Consider the following 19,927-nt stretch of genomic DNA (forward strand, 5'->3'; position numbering starts at 1 on the left):
GCCCCACCTGAATGTCAGAGGGTCTGTCTGGGGTGAGGCCAACCCCAGGGAAGGGAGCAGAGGGAAGGAGAAGGTGGGGGACAGCCACTCACCGCGGGGCGCCCTGGGGCACCTGGTCCTTGACCCGGAGGTTTTTGGCCAAAATCTCCACCCTGGGGCCCTGAGAAGAGAGAACAGTGAGGGCCCAGCTGTCTCTTCATTGAGCGCAGGGTGCTTGAGGAAGTGTGTGGGTGGGATGAGGTGGGGTGAGGGTGACTGGGAGATCCCCAGAAGCGAAGATCTGTAGCCCCTCCAGAGGGGACACAGTCATCAGCCCCATCCCCAGACGGCCCCTCATCCCACCCGGGCTGTGAGCCCACCACACCCAGGCCTGGGCGCCTCCCCTGCAGCCTTCCGGGGCCCTGGGGCCTGGACGCCGCACCTGCTTCCGCATGATGTCCGTGGCCTGCATGATGCACTTGGGCAGCAGCCCGTGGCTCCGCGCCAGAATGGCCGCTTGCTCCAGGGAGAGGCTCAGGGTGCTCCTGCAGTGGGGTGGCAAGGGAAAGGGAGTGGGCAGCAGGTGAGACAGAGGCGACGTCCTGCCCCCCACAACCCCCAAGACCCCGATCGGAGCGGCAGGGACAACGGACAGAAGCGAGAGAGTGGTCCAGCCTGGCCCCAACCAAGACGCGTGCCCATTCCTGCCCGTGTTCTATGGATGCTCCAGCAGAACCAGGCGGCTCAGCTGCTTGGTCACACCAGCCAGAGTCAGGGGGCTGGGAAGTTCAGCAGCTCTCCCAGGACCACCTTCCCCTGAAGTCTCATCTCACAGTGGGCAAACTGAGGCCAAGAGTGGGCCGTAGCCTTGTCTGGACTCAACAGGCAGCGAAAGAACCAGGATTCGAAGCAGGCCTCCAGTCTCCCATCCTGGGGCCCCACCCCGCCCAGAGGCCCGCCCAGCCCCTTCCGGCCACGCCCCTCCTCCCCGCTATGACTCCACGCACCTCTGCATGCCTGTGCGGCACATGGCGATCTGGCAGGCCCCCAGGCGGTAGCAGAGCTCGGAGGAGATGGGGATGAGGCCGGTGCCCAGGCTCCCGGCGGCACCAGGCTTGGGGTGGACGAAGGACTTCATGAGGCGGCAGAGCTCGTCCAGGGCGTTGATGGGGCGAATCAGCTGCGAGGTACACATGCCCAGGTGGTCAGAGGCCGCCCCCCACCCCGCCTTCCGCCCCAGGCTTCACCTCTGATCAAGCTCCATCACAGCAGCTATCTTCCCCACTCTGTCACAGGAGTGTCTGAGCCAGGACTCTTTCACGACCCCTGCGGCTGCCCCATAAGCCGGCATTCGGCACTCACAATATGTTTCAGGCCTCACCCTCCCATCTAATTCTCTTCACCTGCACAGGTGAAGCCAAGAGCCATGCCCCTCCCCGTCCTCTCTACACAGCAGCCCCTCCCCGGGAACAGTCCGTGGCCCCCACCCCCCCCACCTCCCCCCCGGCTTGTCGAGCATTGCCAATGCAGGCACAGAACTCTGGCCAAGGGTTTCTGTGTTGTCTTAAGACTCTGCCAGCAGACTACAAACTCCCAAAGGGCTGTGCCCGCCCCGTCTCCTGGAGCCCCAGCCTCACAATCTGAGGCCAGGAGCCCCCATAGTACGTCAAAATTGAGGCCCAATAGTGCCTGGGCAGAGGGAGAGAGGCCTGGAGCATGCAGGGGATGGGGTGGGTCGGGGGAAGAGGGGGTGGGCACAGCCCCTAGAAGGCCGAGTGTGACACAGGAACGTGGCTGGGAACAGCCAGATCTTTCCATTGCTCAGGATAAGCCAGAAGCCTCCATTTTATGGGAAATCTTTTGACTTTTAAATGTTGGCAACAAATTGGAAACAAACAAAAAGAACACTTCATGGCCATATCCGGCATGGAGCTCCAGCCCCAGAGCAATGCTGCAAGGAGTCGGTGCCAGGGAGAACCCATCATCTAAGGAATTCTAAAAGCGGGTCAGGGAGAAATGGGAATTTCTAGAATGGGGAGGGTTCTGGAGACCGCAGGGGACTTCCTGGAGAAGGGACCTCAGAGGCAGTGTCCCAGCCAGCATTCTGGCTGGGGTGTGACCCTGGTCCCTGTCCAACCTGGCGAACCCCCAGCCCTGCCCAGGTTCCACGGCAGGTGAGGGACGAGAGGACACACCTGGTCTATCTTCACCGCTGTGGTGCTGGCATCCGTGGGCAGGTTAGACCGTTCCAGGTAAAATGCCCTGAAAGAGAAGAGACATGTGAGGGTGGGGCCGCCACACCCACCATCCCATCCCCTTCTCCCACCCTGCCCCACCACAGCCGCAGCCTCTCTGCCTCCCAACAACTCCAGGAAACAAATCAGGGAGCGTAGCGGACACAGCTCTCCATGCCCACAGTCAGCTGTTCCTCCAACAGCCCAGGAGGAAGCAGGAAGGGTCCTCAAATGCCACCTCCCCCCACCGCCCACCTGAATCAGCGCCCCACTCCCTCTCCCATGCCGGTGTCTCTCCTCGGACACCAGCATCACTTGACACATCACACTGCTCTGCGTCCTGGTTCACTGCTCACCTCCCCTTCTAGAACAGCACTCAGCCAACTTCTTTTGTAAAGGGCCAAACAGCTGACATTTTAAGCTGTGTGGACCAGGCTGTCTCTCTAGAGAGGCTACACAGCTCTGCTATTGCAGCGCAAAAGCAGCCATAGACGATACATACATGGATGAACATGGCTGTGTGCTAATAAAACTTTATTGACAAAATGGGGTGGTGGGGGCCAGGGGCCATGGCCGCCCTAGAATCTACACTCCATGAAGAACAGGCTCTGTTCAGTCACTGCTGACTTCTAAGCAAGCACCCAGAACAGAGCCCGGCCCACGGAAGGTCTCAACTGACAGGTTCTGAAGGAAGGGACGAATGCAGATCACAGAGACCATATTTTAAATATTCAGCAAACGGCAGAGAACAGACCGATAGCATCGATCGATCCAAAGAGATGCCCGTTGTAATAACAGAGGTGAATGTTCTCCCTGCGCAGACAAATGAAAGTGTCGTTCTCCCATTTCCAAACGGTAACGCTGGGCTAGATCCCCGTACCACACCCTGACACCCTGATCTCCTGCTTCTCAGCCCTCCTTCTTCATGGAGGGAGAAGGTGAGGCGGAAGGAGGAAGGGGCCAGAGTGGGGGCAGCAGGAGTGGGGCTCCTTCCTTGGGGCCAGGGCTTCCTCCTGGTGAATGTGACCCCTACTCCCCTCTTCTCCTTGAGGGCCTCCTCTGAGCAGGGCCAAGGCCCTGGGGTCACACCCCTCACTCACAGGCTCAAGGATTCTAGGGCCCCTGTCACAGCTCCCTCCCCCATGCAGAATGAAACAGGCATCTCCTCCCAGCTGGCAGGACCTGCTACGAAGCCAAGCAGACCCAGTTCAAAGCTCAGCTCAGCCACTCTCTAGCTGTGGTCTTGGGCAAGCTGGGTGTGCTCCCTGGGCCTCAGTTTCCCTCATCTGTAAAATGGGTTAGAAAGACAACCACTGTGAGAATCTGAGGAGCACGTGTAGGCAGAGGGACTGACACACAGCAGGTGCTCAAGAAACAGCACTGTGCCCGCCCGGGCGCTGGGGGCGCTCTGGTGCCCTCCACGTGAAGGCCCCCTCCAGGTGACAGCGTCCAGGATCCTGGCCCCAACGGGAGACCCACGCCGGTACCTGAGTTTGCGGTAATACTGCTGAACCTTCTCCAGAGACTGGGCGTTGATCTCCTGCTGCAAATCTTCCGCAGCCTGGCTGCCTGGAGGAGGTGAGCCCTCCATGTTCTCCAGAGCTGTGAAGGGAGATGAGCGAGGCAGGTGCTTGGCTCCCCACGGGCACAGCCGTCCCCCCGAGGGCACCCTGTGGCCCGTCTCCGAGCTCACCTTTCGTGAAGAGCACGGTGTGCAGCCTCAGGCTGGCCCCGCTCTCCAGGCGGGACGGCAGCTTGGAGAAGTGGTAGCTGTCCAGGTAGAGGACGACCTTCAGCGCCTGCCGGCTGCCCTCGATGTGGTAGAAGACATTGGTGTCTGTGGGGAGACATGGTGGGCCGGGGACGCGGCTGTGAGGACAGCTTCAGAAGACCCTCCTTCAGACCCCACTGACGTACCGAGACCCCAGAGCCGCAGCCACAGGCCTCCCTGCCCTCCCGCCCGGAGAGGGGCGCCTGAGACAGCCCATCGCCCCATGCTCAGAGGAGCAGCCTCTGACCTCCCTTTCACCTCCTTCAGCAGGTCTGTTCCCACTGCTTAATTCTTAGACCTGACACTGATTCTGTCCAGCTGGGGGGCTGTCCACGTTTGTCTTCAGAGCCTCAGCAAGGCTCCTTGCACCCTCGCCTGGCAGCCCAGTGCCTCCACCGGGCAAGAGCTGCCCTCACACAGCACCTGCATCCTGTATACACCCACAGGGAAGAGCACGTGGCAGGGGTGGCCATCCCCGCCTAGACCCTAGCACCCCATCCCGTGCCCGTGAGAGACATCACTAATCAATCGGTAATCCTCTCTGAGCCCAACTTGGCCTCTAGACAGGCAGCCACTGTCAACCAGTTCCAACAGGTACCCAAAACGAAACCCACTGTCCAACTAGACTCCAGTCCACATATTCTCAACAGCGTTATATTGCCTCCAAGAAGGTAAAAACTGGTTCTTATGGGGAAGGCAAAAAAAACATTACTCTTTTCATGTATAAAGCACAGACATACATACAATACCTAGACGGATATATAGTATATCCATCATACTAAACTTTCACGGGGGTGTGTGAGTGAAGTCGCTCAGTCGTGTCCGACTCTTTGCGACCCCATGGACTGTACCCTGCCAGGCTCCTCCCTCCATGGGATTTTCCAGGCAAGAGTACTAGAGTGGGTTGCCATTTCCTTCTCGAGGGGATCTCCCTGACCCAGGGATCGAACCTGGGTCTCCTGCACTGTAGGCAGACTCTTTACCATCTGAACCACCAGGGAAGCCCCATGGGGGTGTGTGGCGATTAGCAAAAAATTGTCTAAACACGCTCCTCGGGGAAGTGATAAAAAACAACAATAACAACAACAAAAAAAAAGGACCAGTGGTTCCCAAACTCTGCTGCTGCTGTTCAGTTGCTAAGTCATGTCCAACTCTCTGTGGCCCCACACAGGCTCCTAGGTCCTCCACTAGCTCCCGGAGATGGCTCAAATTCGTGTCCAGGTCCTCAAACGAGCATGCTCCAAAATCCCCAGGAGGGCTTACTAACACACAGACTTCTAGGCTCTGCTTCCAGTTCTGCATTCAGGAGGCCTGGATGGGGCCCAGGATTAGGCTTTCTAACAGTCCTCCAGATGCTGGTCCAGGGATCGCAGAGAACAGTGGCTCTCCGTCCCAGCTGCACATTTAAGTCTCCTGGAAAACTTGGCTAGAATCCCAATGTCCAGGATTCACCCCACAGACTGAATCCGAATCGCCAGGGCTGGCAGTGGGAACAAGCCTCAGTATCTGAAAAGCTCCCTGGGTGATCCCAGTGCAGTCAGGGCTGAGACTGAGCTAGACTGTGAGCTCCACGAGGGCAGAAACCATAGCCATGTCTCTCTCCACTGCAGCCCCAGAACCTAAAACTGAGCCTGACACATAGGATGTGCTCGTAATTACAGGTATGTGGATAGATGGATGGGGGGTGGACGGATGGGGTGAATGGATGCGTGGATGGATGGGTGGGTGGATGGATGAGTATATTAATGAATGGATGAGTGGATGGGCAAGCAGAAAGATGGGGGGAGGGAGAGAGAAAGAAAGGAAAGAAGAGAATTATGGTGTTAAGTTCTTAGAAAATCTTAACACATCTTCATTCCAAAGAAGGGTATCTCTAGCAGTTTTCAGTAAGAACTGCGTACTGGCTATATTTCCCTCCTAAGTGCTGTTGGAGATGGCTGGGTTTATATGAAACGAGACCCTCTTCTTCCATGTATGTTGGGAGCAGGTGATTTGAAAGCACTGGGTCCCAGGTCAATCTTAGGCAGCTGGCCTGGTGGTGGAGGGAGGGGCAGGGTGACCCCAGAGCAGTCCCTTCCACCCCAGAACCCCGACTCTCTCAGTGGGGGTGGCCAAGAATCACTCACTGGCCACATAGTTCTCGTCCAGCTGCTTGAAGGAGAAGGTGACGTTGTCCAGCTCCGAGAGGGTCACCCAGATGTCCTCCAGCATGGTCCGTTCCTCTTTCTGCAGGAGGAAGACAGGGTGGAGGAGTCTCAGATCCCACCCCTGCCCTGGGTTTTATTTCAAGATGCTGCAATTCAACTCCGGTTGACACACCAGGCTATGGCCCTTCCAGGCAGGAGGTCCCATGCAGGGCTCTCCAGGGCTGGACACGAGATCACGTTCACTCCAGGCCTGTTCCGCCTCTTCTGGGTCAGAGCCCACCTCTGCTCCAATGTGCCGGGTGGGCCTCTTTCCCGAGCCCTCCCACCAATTCCGCTGAACCGTTGCAACCCAGCACCCAGTTCAGAGCCTGCACATCTTGTCGACTGGTGAGTTAACACACTGGGTCCCGGTGACCTCATCTGAGAGGGGGGACGTGAGGGCTGGGTGTTCAGGTCTAGAAATAAGTGAGAAGGGATCTGCCATCAGGCGGGTGCCCGTCTGCAGCATCGGCCAGCAGAGGGAACACCAAGGCCATGCTTTCCCAACCGGCCTGCAGTTGTGACTTCTCCTCCGAACTGGGAAAATGTCTAGGAGGCTCAGAGCTGCAGAAGCCAGGGGAGCTCGGGCCTGGGCATGCGGGTGGAGGAACAAATAGCACAGAGCAGGTTTTTATTCCTGGGGGGCATCAGTTCTAAGTACCAGTACCCCACAATGCTGAGTCACTGGCTCTGCCATGGCCCCCAGAGGCTGTTAGAAGGACCCACCCTAATTCTGAGCCCTGAAAGTAGATAAACAGGGCAACAAGGGATAAAAAGATGCAGAGAAAGCAGATCAGCTGGGCGAACTGGGCTTAGCATCAGACTCCCACAGTTCACACCTGCTCCCTGGGCGTTAAGTGTTCTCATCCTTAAAAAGCGGATATAAAGGACCTGCCTTGGGGCTACTGCAAGGACTAAACCAGAAGCTATTTGCACCAAGGAACTTCGCCTGGATCATCACAGAAGTCTGCTCATGGGTCACCCAGCTTCTGCCCTTACCCCTCCACACTCTTCCCCCCTCCACAGCCCGGGTGATCCTTTAAGTGTCAAAGTGAGATCCTGTCCCTCCTCTGCTCAAAACCCTCCCCTGGCTCCCACCCACTCGGAGGAACAGCCAAAGTCCTACAACAGCCTGCAAGACCTGCACAGTCAGACCCCAGTGGGTTCCCAGGACTCGCCGCCCCTCTCTTGGCTCCCTGTTCCAGCCACACTGGGTATCTTGTTTCTCAAACACTATGTGCCTGCTCCAGCCTCAGGGCCTTTGTACCTGCTGTCTTCTCTGCCTGGAGGGCTCCTCCCAAGGGTCCGATGGCTCATCCCCTCCCCTCCTTTGGTTCTCGGGTCAGAGGTCACCTTCTTCGTGAGGCCCCCGGTGGCCACCTTATCACACTTTCAACTGTCACTACCCACAGACCTTCCTGCCCCCTTCTCTGCTTAATTTTTCTCCTCCCTTATCTCTTTAAATGAGGGTTTCTCAACTGCAGCACGACTGACACTTGGGGCCTAGATAATTCTCGGCTGGGGGTTGGGGTGGTTGAGCTTCCTAGAGGAGCAGCCCCCTCTCCCCTGGCCTCTAGGCATCAGACACCAGTACCTCTTCTTCAACCGAAAATGTCTCCAGACATTGCCGCGTGTCCCCTGGGGGCAAAACTGCCCCAGTGAGAACCAGAGGTCTAATACCATCCATGTCCTTAGCTATTTATTTCCATCTCCCCAAAATCAGGACACAAGATTCCCGAGTATAAGAACGCTGTGCTATGTCCAGCGCTGGGTCCCCGGTGCCTAGAACAGGGGCATCCAGCAGGTTCTCAGTAAGCGCTGCTGAATCAATGAACGAGGAGCGTGAGGGCGGAGCGAGCCCCGCCCCCCGGCCCCCCACTCACCACGGCCGGCGAGAGCAGGGACTGGCAGTGCAGGAGGACGCCGGTGGCCGCCACCTGCTCCAGCCACTTGCGGCTGGCGTCCCGGCTGCTCTCCTCGTATTCGCCGTTGTTGTTGTAGCGGTAGCTCAAGGCCGCCAGCAGCTGCTCAGAGAAGGTGCACACGGCGGCCACCAGCGCCTGGCAGAAGATGCCGTCCCGCCGCAGCTGCAGCTCCGTGTCTGCGGGCGGAGGGGGCCGCGCGGGGCCGTCAGCAGGCCGGCACCCCGGAGCCCCGAGCTAGCCCCCACTCCCCGAGCCAGACCACCCATCTGGGCCCAGCTTGCCAAAATTCTCTTCATCCCCTGGCACCAAAAGCCAACCCCATTAAAAACTGACTCTCCAAAAGCAAGCCGATCTGTGGCAAAACTCAACTCTCTCAATGACCCATCTGCCTATTTAAAAAAATAAAACAGGGGCTCCTCTGGTGATGAAGGCTTCGCCTTCCGATGCAGGAGGTGGGGGTTTGATCTGTAGTTGGGGAGCTAAGATTCCACGTGCCTCATGGCCAATAAACCAAAACATCAAACAGAAGCAATGTTGTGACAAATTCAGTAAAAACTTCAGAAAAAAAGTGATCCTCATTTAAAAAAAAAAAAAAAAAAACCTGTGATTTCCCTAACACTTGCCCCAAACCCCTACCCTCAGCTGTCCCTTTATTTATTAGGAAATGTCTCAGCCTTGACCAAGAATGACAATGATGCCAAGCTCCATGTTCGAAGAAATGCAGTTTACCATTTTCTCTGTTTTTGAGAAATATACCTTCTTCCTAACATCCCTCCCCCCTACCTCCAATTCCTTGGCCCCTGCCTGTGATGTGATTTGCAGAACTGGCCAATTTCAGGCAGTTGGTCATTGAGGGTCCTTAATCTTCAGGAAGGGATTTTTTGTTTTGCTTTTGCCTGCACCACGCGGCTTAAGAGATCTTAGCTCCCCCCAAAAAAAGCTGAACCTGCGCCCTCACAGTGAAAGTGCTGCGTCCTATCCACTGAACCAGGGAATTCCCTGAAAGGGCTTATTTTCAATGACTGGCAACAGCCAACGGATTTTCCGTGCCCAATTTTGACCTAGATCCTATTCTAGCTTCCCCATGGCTGAGAATTTCTGAAAGGATGGACAGAGAACACCTCCAAGATTTTCCTGGGCACCCATCAGCCCCTCTTCCTTCCCACCATCTGCAGGGGCAGGAAGCCCCGGGCTGGGACTGAGGGCTCCACCAGCAGAAAGCCTCTGAAATCATCAGTGCTCTATGCTGGGTCCCCACTGAGATCAGCCCAGGCCTGGGAGGGGACAAGAGAGAATGCTTCAAGCTCCAGGGCCTGAGACTTGTCCCCTGGACACAGGAAGAGGAAATGAGGTCTAAGAAGTTCTCAAGGCGCCAGAGGCCACAGGGCTACCTCCCCCGCAGGCAGGCCCCGAGGACCCTGCAGAAGTCAACCTGGGTCGGCAGGAGAGGCCGTCCCTGGACTGCGGTCACGAGCGCCAGCAGCTGGGACAGCCTCTACCGGGTATAGCAGACAGTTGCCCTTTCAAAGCCCTCACCTGTGCACTTCAGCAAGGCCAGGAGCAGCTGGTTCTTTCCATCTGGAAGGAGAAGGGACCAAGAAGGGAGATGGGCTGAGTGGAGTAAGCAGAAGATGCCGGCAGAGTCAAGCCTGCCCCCCGGTCCACGTGCTCTGCCCCCCTTTGCAGTGAAGCTCTGGGTACACACAGCCAGGTTCAGGAAGCTTTGAGTGAGTGTTGGGTGGATTCCAGAAACCTCGGACATCCAGGGCGTGAAACCCCAACTGTTAGCTGCACCCCAATTGTTTATACACACCCACTGAACAAAGACTGAAACCAGCCCCTGCAACTCCTGGGCTAGAGCCCCCAGCCCACGCCTCATACCTGCTCATGGGCACACACATGTGGCTGCTCACATAGGTTCACATGCATCCTAAGGTACTTATTCACGTCACCCTACACGGCCAAGCCCTGCCCACATGCAGATGAAACTCAGACCTTCCAGACACAGGCTAACATCCTGGTCTCTTTCCTTCACATAAAGGCTCTTGGGCCCAGAAGGGGCTTAGAAAAACCTGAAAGGCCTTTGGGTCTGGGCTCTCGTGATACATTCTACCCTGGGGAGGCATCAAGAAGCAGGGCTGGTGTGATAGGAACAGCAGCGTCTGCTTATTGAGGACTTACTGTGTGCCAGGCACTGTACCAAGTGCCTTATGGGTACTGACTCATTCACTCCTCACAACAACACATAAGGGAAGGCGCCCTATGAACCCATTCTACAGTGGAGAGACTGAGGCACAGAGACGTCAAGGAACTTGCCAAGATCACACAGCCAGTAAGTGGGAGAGCTGGGGTTCAAGCCCTGACCGTCTGGCTCCAGAGTCCATGCTCTCAACCAATGACAGCTTTGGAAAACAGGACAGCTCAGGGCCAACCCAGACTTCCAACTCAGAGGGGGCTGTTCCTGGGGTCATGAGCCTGGGGCCAAGCACCCCCTGCTATGCTGATCAAATGTCTCCCTGGCCTGGAGTCCTTCTAACCCAGGAGTCTCAGGCTCAGATGCGAAGGGCCAGGCAGGTAACAAAAGGGGCGTGAGCAGACCCTGGACCACAGGGTATGGTGGAGTCCACGTGGACTGGAAGGCTCCCCTCCCCAACCTAAAGATGGAGGCCACCATTCATCTCCAAACAAGTGTGAATGGTTGCAAGCCTGTTACTGCCAGATCATCTGATTGTTCAAGAATAGCCAGAACTCTAGACTTGTATGTGGGCTTTCGGATTATAAACATTGGAAGCAGATTCACATTTTTTAATGCTAGAGCATCCAAACCTACCTGTAGGCCCAAGTCTGATAAGGACCCTCTCTCCCCTCAACACACACCTGTAACCTTGATCATAAACACAAGAAACCTAACTAAATCCACAGCTGTGGAAGCTGGGAAGGAACAAGCTCGGCCTCCTCAGCCTCCTGATTCTGCAAGGAAGCCCCGGGCACCCCAGATGAGCAGTTCCCTGACCATGTGTGTGCTGTCCCAGGGCCCTGAGAAAGCAGCACTGCCGCTTCCTGTCCTCTCCCTGGGCCTAGAGAGACGGGGGCACAGAGGTGGACCCACTGCTGACCCTCCCGTGTTCCTCATTAAGAACCGGAGGCCACAAGCCCTCCACGTAACAGCCTTCCCTGCCCGACTGACCTTCCACGTATCTCTGAATGTTGTCCACCAGGGTCTTGATGGAATTGGGGAGGTTCCAGGGGTCCTCCTGAATGCTGATCTGGATCAGGTTTCGGCCACGGATTGTACATTCCTCTTTCTGTTTGAACTCTGGAGCAGGTAGGAGACAAGGAGCTTTGAGAAATGGTGCTACAGAGGCCTCTGTCCCATCACTAGATTCCAAAGCTCAGAATCTTAGGTCAAGGGTGCTGGCGGGAGCCTTGGGTATCATCTGGTCCATGGGAAGGCAAATAGATGGTAAGTGTGATGCTAATGGATAGTACCGTACCCATGGCAGACATCACTACTCAATCTTAGCACTCCTTTCTGCTAGTCTGAGGATGGGACTCCTCACAGGCGCAACCAATCCAATGCAGAATCACAAATGAATCTCCGTGTTTTCTTCTCCTGAGCCTGAATGCAGTCACAGAAGGATCCTCAGGTCCCGCCCCCTCACAGCCACACCAATCAAGCTGGCACATGAGCTATAACCTAGCGCAATCTTTTTCCTACACAGAGGAGGAAGTCAAGGCACAGAGGGGCGAAAATGGCTTGCCTAAAGTGACTCATCACAGCAGTGACCAAGATGGGACTTGAATCTGACCCCAGACAGGCTGACAGAGGCCTCTGCCCCTTTGGCCTCGTCCCTGCTACGAAGTCTCAAGTCTCTGAAATACTTTATGGTTTCGGCTCCTCTGAGTTTGACATTTCTTCTTTCAGAGGTCCATCCCAGGCAGAGATGACTCTGAGACAGTCAGAGGGGCTCTGCTAGGGCACGCCAACCCCTGACCACTTCTGACCCTCACTTAGAAGCAACTGGTTCTTTATCTCCTGCACCCTACTGGAAATTCCTGGAGGTCAGAGGCAGTGTCTCATTCATCTCACAAGCCCCAGAGCCCACCACAAGGCTGAGCACAAGTTGGTTCTTGGAAATTACTTACTGGATGCATGGATGAGCAGACAGATGGATGGATGCTGGTGGGTGGATGGATGGATGGGTGGGTGGGTGGGTGGGGAGATGGTGGATGAATGGATGGGTGGGTGAATGGATAAGTGGATGGTGGTGGGTCAGTGGGTGGGTAGAGTGGATGGATGGATGGATGGGTAGATAAATGGGTGGGGGGATGGGTAAATGGCTCGATGGTAAACAAGAGGAAAGGCAGGTAGAAAGACATAAATGTTGATTATTTTTCTCTCAATCATTTCAAGAAGAAAGTCTCAATTTGGTGCTGTCAAGTCCTTAACACTTCTTTAACTTGTTAATCCCTCTCATGAATAAACAACAAAGAGCTCTGGACAGACAACAATGCCTAACTACAGTACAAGGACATTTTCATTGTTGGTTCCATTGGACTTATTATTTTATGGCATGTTACGATGATTTTCCACTTACAGGAAGTTTAATAAATTCTTTTCAAAATTAAATTTTTTAAAGGGAGACACTTTTTCAGACAAGATCTATCAATAACAATACAGGCAGCAAATGAATATACTTTAAAAAATGTAAAGATGTCAGTAGATTCTATGAATATGTCTAAAATGATGAAGAGGGTTAGGGGTTTTTGAGGTCTAGAAAACTGTGCTCCAGTCCTTCCCCTTGTGTTATATATGGGCAGACGGAGGCCCGGAAGGGCTCAGGGACCAGCCCAGGGGTCCACACACATTTTCTGTAAAGAGTCAGACAGGATCTGATTTAAGCTTTGCAGGGCATTCGGTTCCTGTCACATGTTTTCTTTTGTTTTGATGACTCACTATAAATGAAAAATCATTCTCAGCTCATAGTCTGTACAAAAATAGGCCGTGGGCCGGATTCGGCCCATGGGCTGAGCTTGTGGACCGCCCCTGGACTGGCCCACAGCCATTCGGCAGCCAAGGGGCAAAGAGGACAGTGTGTGGCCCAGGCAGCCTGCCCCCCGTCCAGCACATGCACCACGTCACAGGAGGCTGTGTCCCTGATGAATGCGGGCTGCCGTCTCCCACACTGGAGGACTCTTCCCCACTCACCTTGTAAGCTGTGGTCCATGGGGAAATGCTTGGTCTCTTCAAAAGCTCTGCTCATGACTGGCCCCTTGAGGAGTGTGTGGATGGAGTCCACCTGGGCGACAGGAAGCCCCGGGTTAGTCTGGCCCTCAGGGCCCTCCAAGAGGCTAGAACCTATGACCTCTGGCCCTTGCCCTGGCTCCTGGCTTCTTACCCCAGGTGATGGGAAGAACTCAAGGTCAGGCCAGGGTTGAGACAAAGATCCTACCTGGTTAAAGAGATGCTCTAGGCAGCCATGAAGCTTGTCCTGCTTGTCTGATGGGATCCTCATGTCACAGGGCAACTCATCCCCTAGCAGAAGGAAGAAACCACAGCCATCAACTATTCCTGCCCCATCGCACACCTTCCCAGCCTCTTTTGCAAGAAGGCAACGTAGCTACAGAGCTCCGAAACCCACAGTGGACTTGGAGTCTGATAGATCCAGGTCCCAGCTGTGCGACGCTGCACAAATCACTTGACCTCTTTGAGCCTCAGTTTGTTTATCTGCAAAATGGGCAACAAGAACTAAAACATCACACAACTGTAAGTCACTGTTACTACTTTCACTCTGAAAACAAGTGAAGGAACCAGATCCCACATCTCTCATTCATCCCGCAGCCGTTTCATTTAAATTGCCTTCCTAAAACCTCCCCAGGGGTATTTTTTGCAGCTGAATAGCTTCTGTGATGAAATATTTATCCAAAGGTCAGAAATAGCTCTGATATTTCCCGAGCTTCTTTTTCTTCTGCTAAACTGAAGTATAATTTAAATTAAATTTTTATGCACAGACTACCTCCAGAAGGACACAGGACAGCAGCGACAGTGGGAGCTTGGGAAGCAGGAGGCCGGGAAACAAGAGTGGGAGGGAGTTTGTCACCACCCACCCTCTCTCACGCCTTTCGAATTATGTACATGTGATTGTCTATCCCATTCACAAAATAAAAATTTTTAAGGCTGAAATCCATGAAAATTAAACAAGTTTCAGTCTCTCAGTAAAAGTTGCAAGTAACATATAATCAAATTTATGTGCTCAGTTGCTCCGTTGCTTCCAACTCTTTTGTAATCCCATGGACTGCAGCCGCCAGGCTCCTCCATGGGATTTTTCAAGCAAGAAGACCGGAGTGGGTTTGCCAGTTCCTCCTCCAGGGGATCTTCCCGACCCAGGGATTGAACCTGTGTCTCCTGAATTGGCAGGCAGATTCTTCACCACTGAGCCACCCTAACTTATAAATTCTTATTTATGTCTGACTGTCCCTCCAGCCATCCACCCGTAATTTCTTCATCTCTGTGCAGAAATACATGTTCACCAGTGATCCCCAAATATCCTCAATGGTCACTTCTGTGGGAGAGGTTGAGATTCTGACTGATTTTCCTGTACTTCTTTTGTGTTGTGTGAATTTTGGGTTTGAGCACGTGTCATTCCTGGAAACCATCAGGTCGCCCTATTTCAGCAATGCGGGAGCCCTCATCCCATCCGGTAACTGGATCAGGTGTGTTTTCATCTGTTCTGCGTCCACGACACTCACAGAGAACGTGAGCTCTACAAGGGCCTGTCTTTTCAAAATTCACGGCTGTGGTCCCAGCACATAACAGGTGTGCGATAAAGACATGCGAAATGAGCGAAGGAAAACCATTACCATACCGTGCAGAGTAACAGAAAACAAGAGAAGGTGTAGGAAAGCGTAACAAAATAAAAACGAACAAATTACAATCTCATCAGGGACCCCCTCGGCCTCGGCACTCACCGGAGCCCATCTCGTCGCTGCCCAGGTAGGAGCTGTTGCTTCTCACGCTGGTGTAGGACAGGACAGAGTCCCGATTGCTGTTACACTCGCTGCAGGGCGGCGGAGAGGAAGGGGTGAGTCAGCCCTCCGCCTCCCCACCCACAGCCTCTGGTCCCAGCATTCGGAACCCACTTTCTGGAATGTAGCCAAAACCCTCGGGCAGATGACTGGCCCAGAGAGAGCACTGTTGGCCAACCACCAGTGCCAGAGATGGGGAAGGTTGTCCCGGTGGGTTTCCTGGGTCCCACCCTGGAGAAACATCTCCAGGCCTCGGCATAGAAACACAGCAATGGTAGGCGGACAGTGACTCCTTTTCATTCGGGTGTAATTACCGTCACTCCCCTGGTGGGACAGTCTTGTCCCTAGATACACCTGCACCCCCACACTCGACCACACGGCCTGGCTGGAAGCCTCCTTAGAACAAGGGCTGTGTGTGCTTTGCTTGTGACCCAAGAACTCAGAAGGTATGGGGAATCAAAAACCACAACCCTGAAATTCTTTCCTTCACTTTTCTGACTATTAAAGGAAAAACTGGAGGATCCAAAAATGTCAGAAAGGAAACGCAGAGAGATAAGATCTTGGTCTGTGGACACAAGGCTCCAAAAACACACAGGAACCAGACAGCCAGATCATCTCATTACACAGACACCAAGAAACACTGGGCCCCTTGAAGACTGAAAGGCTATAAATGCCGGGAGGACGGGGCCCAGGGCCTTGCCAAATTCTATCAGTCCTCTTTTTGCCCAAAATCACATGAAGTGTCCCTCCAAGGTTCTAGTTTAACCACAACCATCAGATGTTGGAGAACCTTTTCACTGGAGGCCACAGTGCTTGTTTGTTTGTGGTGCAGAATTCCATTCACTCCACGGTTTATTACAGGAAATTGAGTTTTTGGTCTGTTCAACCCACTAATTAAGACTTCACCCATCTTGTTAATAATTAACCAGGAGAAAACAATTCAGATCCTCGAGAGTTAAGAGGGAAAAAAAATGGTTACTCCCTGGATCAAGAAAAACAGTGTTTGCTGCAAAAACCAGAGGCCTGACGTTGATTTTAAAACACACAGATCTTGACTTTTTCTTGGACTGCATTCCATCAACGTATGCGGACAGGAATCAAGGCCGAAAGGATCAGTGGTGTCCCCAAGGGGATGGGCCCTGAAACGTTCGTCTGGGGGGAGGGAGGCTGAAGAGCGTATCCTGGGTGTGCTGTGGGGCTCAATAACTCCCCAGAACCACAAGCCACATGGGTAGGCAACAGCACCCTGTCCCACGGCTTCCTGAGAAACATCCTCTGATTCCGACCTGTCCACGGCCAGGGCCTCAACTATGCCTCCACACCAAAACCCACGAGACCCCCGCAAGCCAGGCCTGCCCCCACCTGTAGGAGTCCCGGTAGCTCATGGTGTCGTGACCCGAGTCCTCCTGATCCTCCTCGCACACCTTGAAGCACACCTTCTTGCTGCCGCCATGGTCGGTCCTGTCCATCTCGCTCTCTTCGCTGACCAGTGGTGGGGAGGAGGCCTCCTCGGCCAAGGCGGGGTCACAGGACCCACTGGAGGTGGGCTCTGTGATGGTGGACAACAGCCTGTGGGAGCAAAGACTTTGAACTTCAAGACACAAAAGCCCCGGGTCATTTGCCACCTAGAACTGTCCACCTCCTGGATTGAGCCAATGTCATCCCTGAGGTAGCATTTCAGCCTCCCTTACACCCCGCATCATCTAGCCAGCCTGGAACTCGGATCAGAAAATTATGCGACTTGTGTTGGTGAGAACGCTTTGTAGGTGGTGCCGTGTGTATGGCCTGCTGCACGGCACCCAAAGGGCCATCATGTCCAGTCGGCTTTCTCTCTCTGCAGTGCTGAAATAATAAAGATCCCCCCAAACCTTTCACCGATAGTTTCAGCCTCTACTGACGATGCTGCCTACATCCATCCTTTTATTAGAGCAGCAGTTCTCAGTCAGGATGATTCTGCCCCCAGAAGGCATCTGACAACATCTGAAGACATCTCAGGCTATCAGAACTAGGGAAGGGAGTGCTACTGGTATCTGGTGGGTAGAGACAGGGGATACCACTAATAACCACTAATGGACAGGACCGCCCCCCGCCCCCTCCAAAGAATAATCCTACTCAAAATGTTGATGCCACAGATGCTGGGAAATCCTGACCCTGACACAGGGCTCACCTGTTGATCTGAGTGACATATTGCTTCATCTCCTTCAAGGCCACATCCAGTTTGGTAAAGAGCTGCAGGTAGGCATCCTGGATCTCACGGTCCTCCTGCTTGAGTAGGAAACTCAGGCCTCGGTCCTCCTGGCCAAGGGCTCCATTGGCTGGCCCAAAGCTGCTGTCGTTGGGACCCTGACGTTGTGGGTCCCCATCCGCAGCAGGCAGGCACTTCCAGGATGGGGCAGCCATGGTGGTGATGCAGTGTTGGGTATAGGACATGGGGTTCAGGTGACCTACGGTAGGGAGCAAAAGCTCACAAACCCATTTTAAGGATCCCAGTAAATGAAAAAAAGATTTCCGTTTAAAATACTCTTTTAATACATTAAACTGCTTCAATAAGAAAGTTTCAGTTTGGTGCCAATACTCTCTTAACTACTGTGATCATTTTCCTGCCTGGAATGTAGACATGATGGCTGGTGCTCCAGCAGCCATTTTATACCATGAGGCATCTTTCAGGATAAAAGCAACATTTAGAGATGGTGGCATAGAAAGATAGGAGTCTGGATCCCTGATGACCATACAGCCACCATCCCAGCTCTAGCCTGTTGGCCTTCAGACATGCTTCTATTTAAGTACTGTAGTGTGAGATCTGAACACGCTTTTGACAGACGCGCGCAGTTACCTTGTTCTGGGTCGAGGCCGATGAGGGAGGGTTTGCGACCAAAGCGGATGCTGAAGGACCTCCCGACCGAGGGCGTGGTCTTGGGGTAGGATACTTCCATGAGATTGACGTGGCAATTGGTGGGGCAAAAGTCCAGGCCACACAGCGGATGGGGTTCCAGGGGTGCTTGTTTGAAGGGTGGGCTGATCCTGCTCTTTAGCTCAGCTGCAAACTGGGAAAGGAGGGGGGCATGGGGTTGTGATTTAGGGTTCTGGGAATTCTGGCACACCTCCAGTACCCACTTTATCCTAGCCGAGGCCAGACATTCCAAAATTGGAAAAAATGCTGGTAAGTCCAAATGGGAAAGTAAATTCCCCTGCACTGCCTTTCACTGGACCCAGATTTCAGGGAACTCCTGGAGGAATGTGAGGCTTCCAAGCACCTACCCACCTACATGTCTCCATTTTAGCTGCACCTGAGGTGTCCTGGGGGAACATCTCTCCCTGACCCAGCACCTGTGAGGTTCAAGTAAGGTTGCCTCCCCATTCCTGCAGAACTTGTACAGGCCTAGGCAGGGGACCCAGGCCAAGCCAAGGAGAGCTCTCACAGCATTCTATTTCTGCTGGGGTTGCTAAGGCTAAAGCTACTGGGGGCCATTTTATTACCGCATGAGAAAGGGCCTACCTGAAAAAGCAAAGCCAATAAGGAAAACAAAGTCAAGAGAAGAGAGGTCCTGTTCTTGGAACAGTGTGGTATCTGTCTGAGTGCTGGATACGACCATGCCTGAAGCTTACTATGGATGTTTCAGTAATATAAACCAGCTAATTATCCTGTCTGTTTAAGCTAAGTTGGGTTGGGATTTGACATTTACAACTGAGACACCCCAAGTTGAGACCCTGTAGGGTGCAGGCACCTCCTGGTAGCAGGCGATCCTCTGGCCGATGCTCTCCAGCTTGGTGTCACAGATGTTGCGGAACTCGAAGTGGGACATGGTCCTCATGTTGCTGCTTAGGGCCATGAGCCGCCCACAGTTCTGCACAAAGACACTGTCATCGGCAGCAAAGGCCTCAAGGATCTGCGGAAATATTAACAGCTACTGAGTACTCACTGGGCACCTGGCAGAGTCTTAAGGGAGTTTATCTTGGGTGACTACTATATGCCTTGTAATACCCGTATAGGTCAGGTCTACTATTGGTCCACTTAACAGATGAGCAAACTGAGGCTGAGAGAAGAAGTCAGTCTCCTAAGCCCCACAGCTACCAAGTGGAGGGGCAGGGATTAGGACCGAGGTTCCCCAGGTGGACTCGGAGGACGTGGGGATCAGGCTGCTCCACCCCCCAGGGCGGGGCGGGGCGGGGCCACGCCCAGCAAGACCTTGGCAGTGAGGCTGAAGCAGCCGCGGGGCTCCACCATCTTCTCCAGCACGTGGCACTTGATGCCCGCGGTGCTGACGTACTCATACACCACACCATGCTCCAGGTGCACGTTGTCTACTGTCAGGCTGACCAAAGGGCTGTCCTCGTGCTGGCTTGGCTGGGGACCCAGGGACATCAGGGGCAAGGCTGGAAGCCAGAGGGACAGGTGACTCTGAGGAGGGGCCACACCAAGCCAGCCCCCGACCCAGCACCGCGGACACCCTGTGTTAAGACAGACGGGGAGACTGAAACCTGAGCTGCAGCTCTTTTCACTTTTGCCAGCCCACTATCACTCACTTCTAACTCTAAAAGACTCTCCTTTCAGGAATCAAGCCTTGAGTCTCATTCACAGTTTCTGGGGCTCAGAAAAGGAGACTCATTTGCCATCCACACCCTCCCCCAGAGGCAAAGGCCTGGCCATTCAGCATGTTTGATTTCCCCTATTCACAGTGACTGGTTCAGGAACAAGCATGTGACCCAAGCTGAGTCCATGAGAGTGAGATCTCTTTGGATCTACAAAGAGAAGGAGACATTCTCTTTTTCAACTGGATTTCAAGTTACCAAAGCCACTAGGTGGAG

At 54.0% G+C, this 19,927-nt stretch overlaps 1 protein-coding gene across 2 annotated transcripts in view; it reads right to left on the bottom strand.

The window, feature by feature from the left end:
• Positions 1-19,927, bottom strand: part of PREX1 (phosphatidylinositol-3,4,5-trisphosphate dependent Rac exchange factor 1) — a 176,028-nt gene that overhangs the window by 3,325 nt on the left and 152,776 nt on the right. For both annotated transcript variants that reach the window (XM_070472737.1, XM_020906205.2), the window contains 18 exons: positions 19,308-19,495; positions 18,847-19,008; positions 17,955-18,165; positions 17,289-17,565; positions 16,484-16,690; positions 15,065-15,153; positions 13,549-13,631; positions 13,305-13,395; positions 11,283-11,411; positions 9,632-9,673; positions 8,054-8,271; positions 6,111-6,210; positions 3,907-4,050; positions 3,701-3,815; positions 2,175-2,241; positions 987-1,159; positions 422-524; positions 93-160 (listed from right to left, as the gene is read on the bottom strand). In XM_070472737.1, coding sequence (XP_070328838.1) covers positions 93-160; positions 422-524; positions 987-1,159; positions 2,175-2,241; positions 3,701-3,815; positions 3,907-4,050; positions 6,111-6,210; positions 8,054-8,271; positions 9,632-9,673; positions 11,283-11,411; positions 13,305-13,395; positions 13,549-13,631; positions 15,065-15,153; positions 16,484-16,690; positions 17,289-17,565; positions 17,955-18,165; positions 18,847-19,008; positions 19,308-19,495 — 2,467 coding nt within the window. The remainder of the gene's footprint in view (positions 1-92; positions 161-421; positions 525-986; positions 1,160-2,174; positions 2,242-3,700; positions 3,816-3,906; positions 4,051-6,110; positions 6,211-8,053; positions 8,272-9,631; positions 9,674-11,282; positions 11,412-13,304; positions 13,396-13,548; positions 13,632-15,064; positions 15,154-16,483; positions 16,691-17,288; positions 17,566-17,954; positions 18,166-18,846; positions 19,009-19,307; positions 19,496-19,927) is intronic.

Source organism: Odocoileus virginianus, chromosome 9, assembly GCF_023699985.2.
Source record: "Odocoileus virginianus isolate 20LAN1187 ecotype Illinois chromosome 9, Ovbor_1.2, whole genome shotgun sequence".
NCBI lineage: Eukaryota > Metazoa > Chordata > Mammalia > Artiodactyla > Cervidae > Odocoileus > Odocoileus virginianus.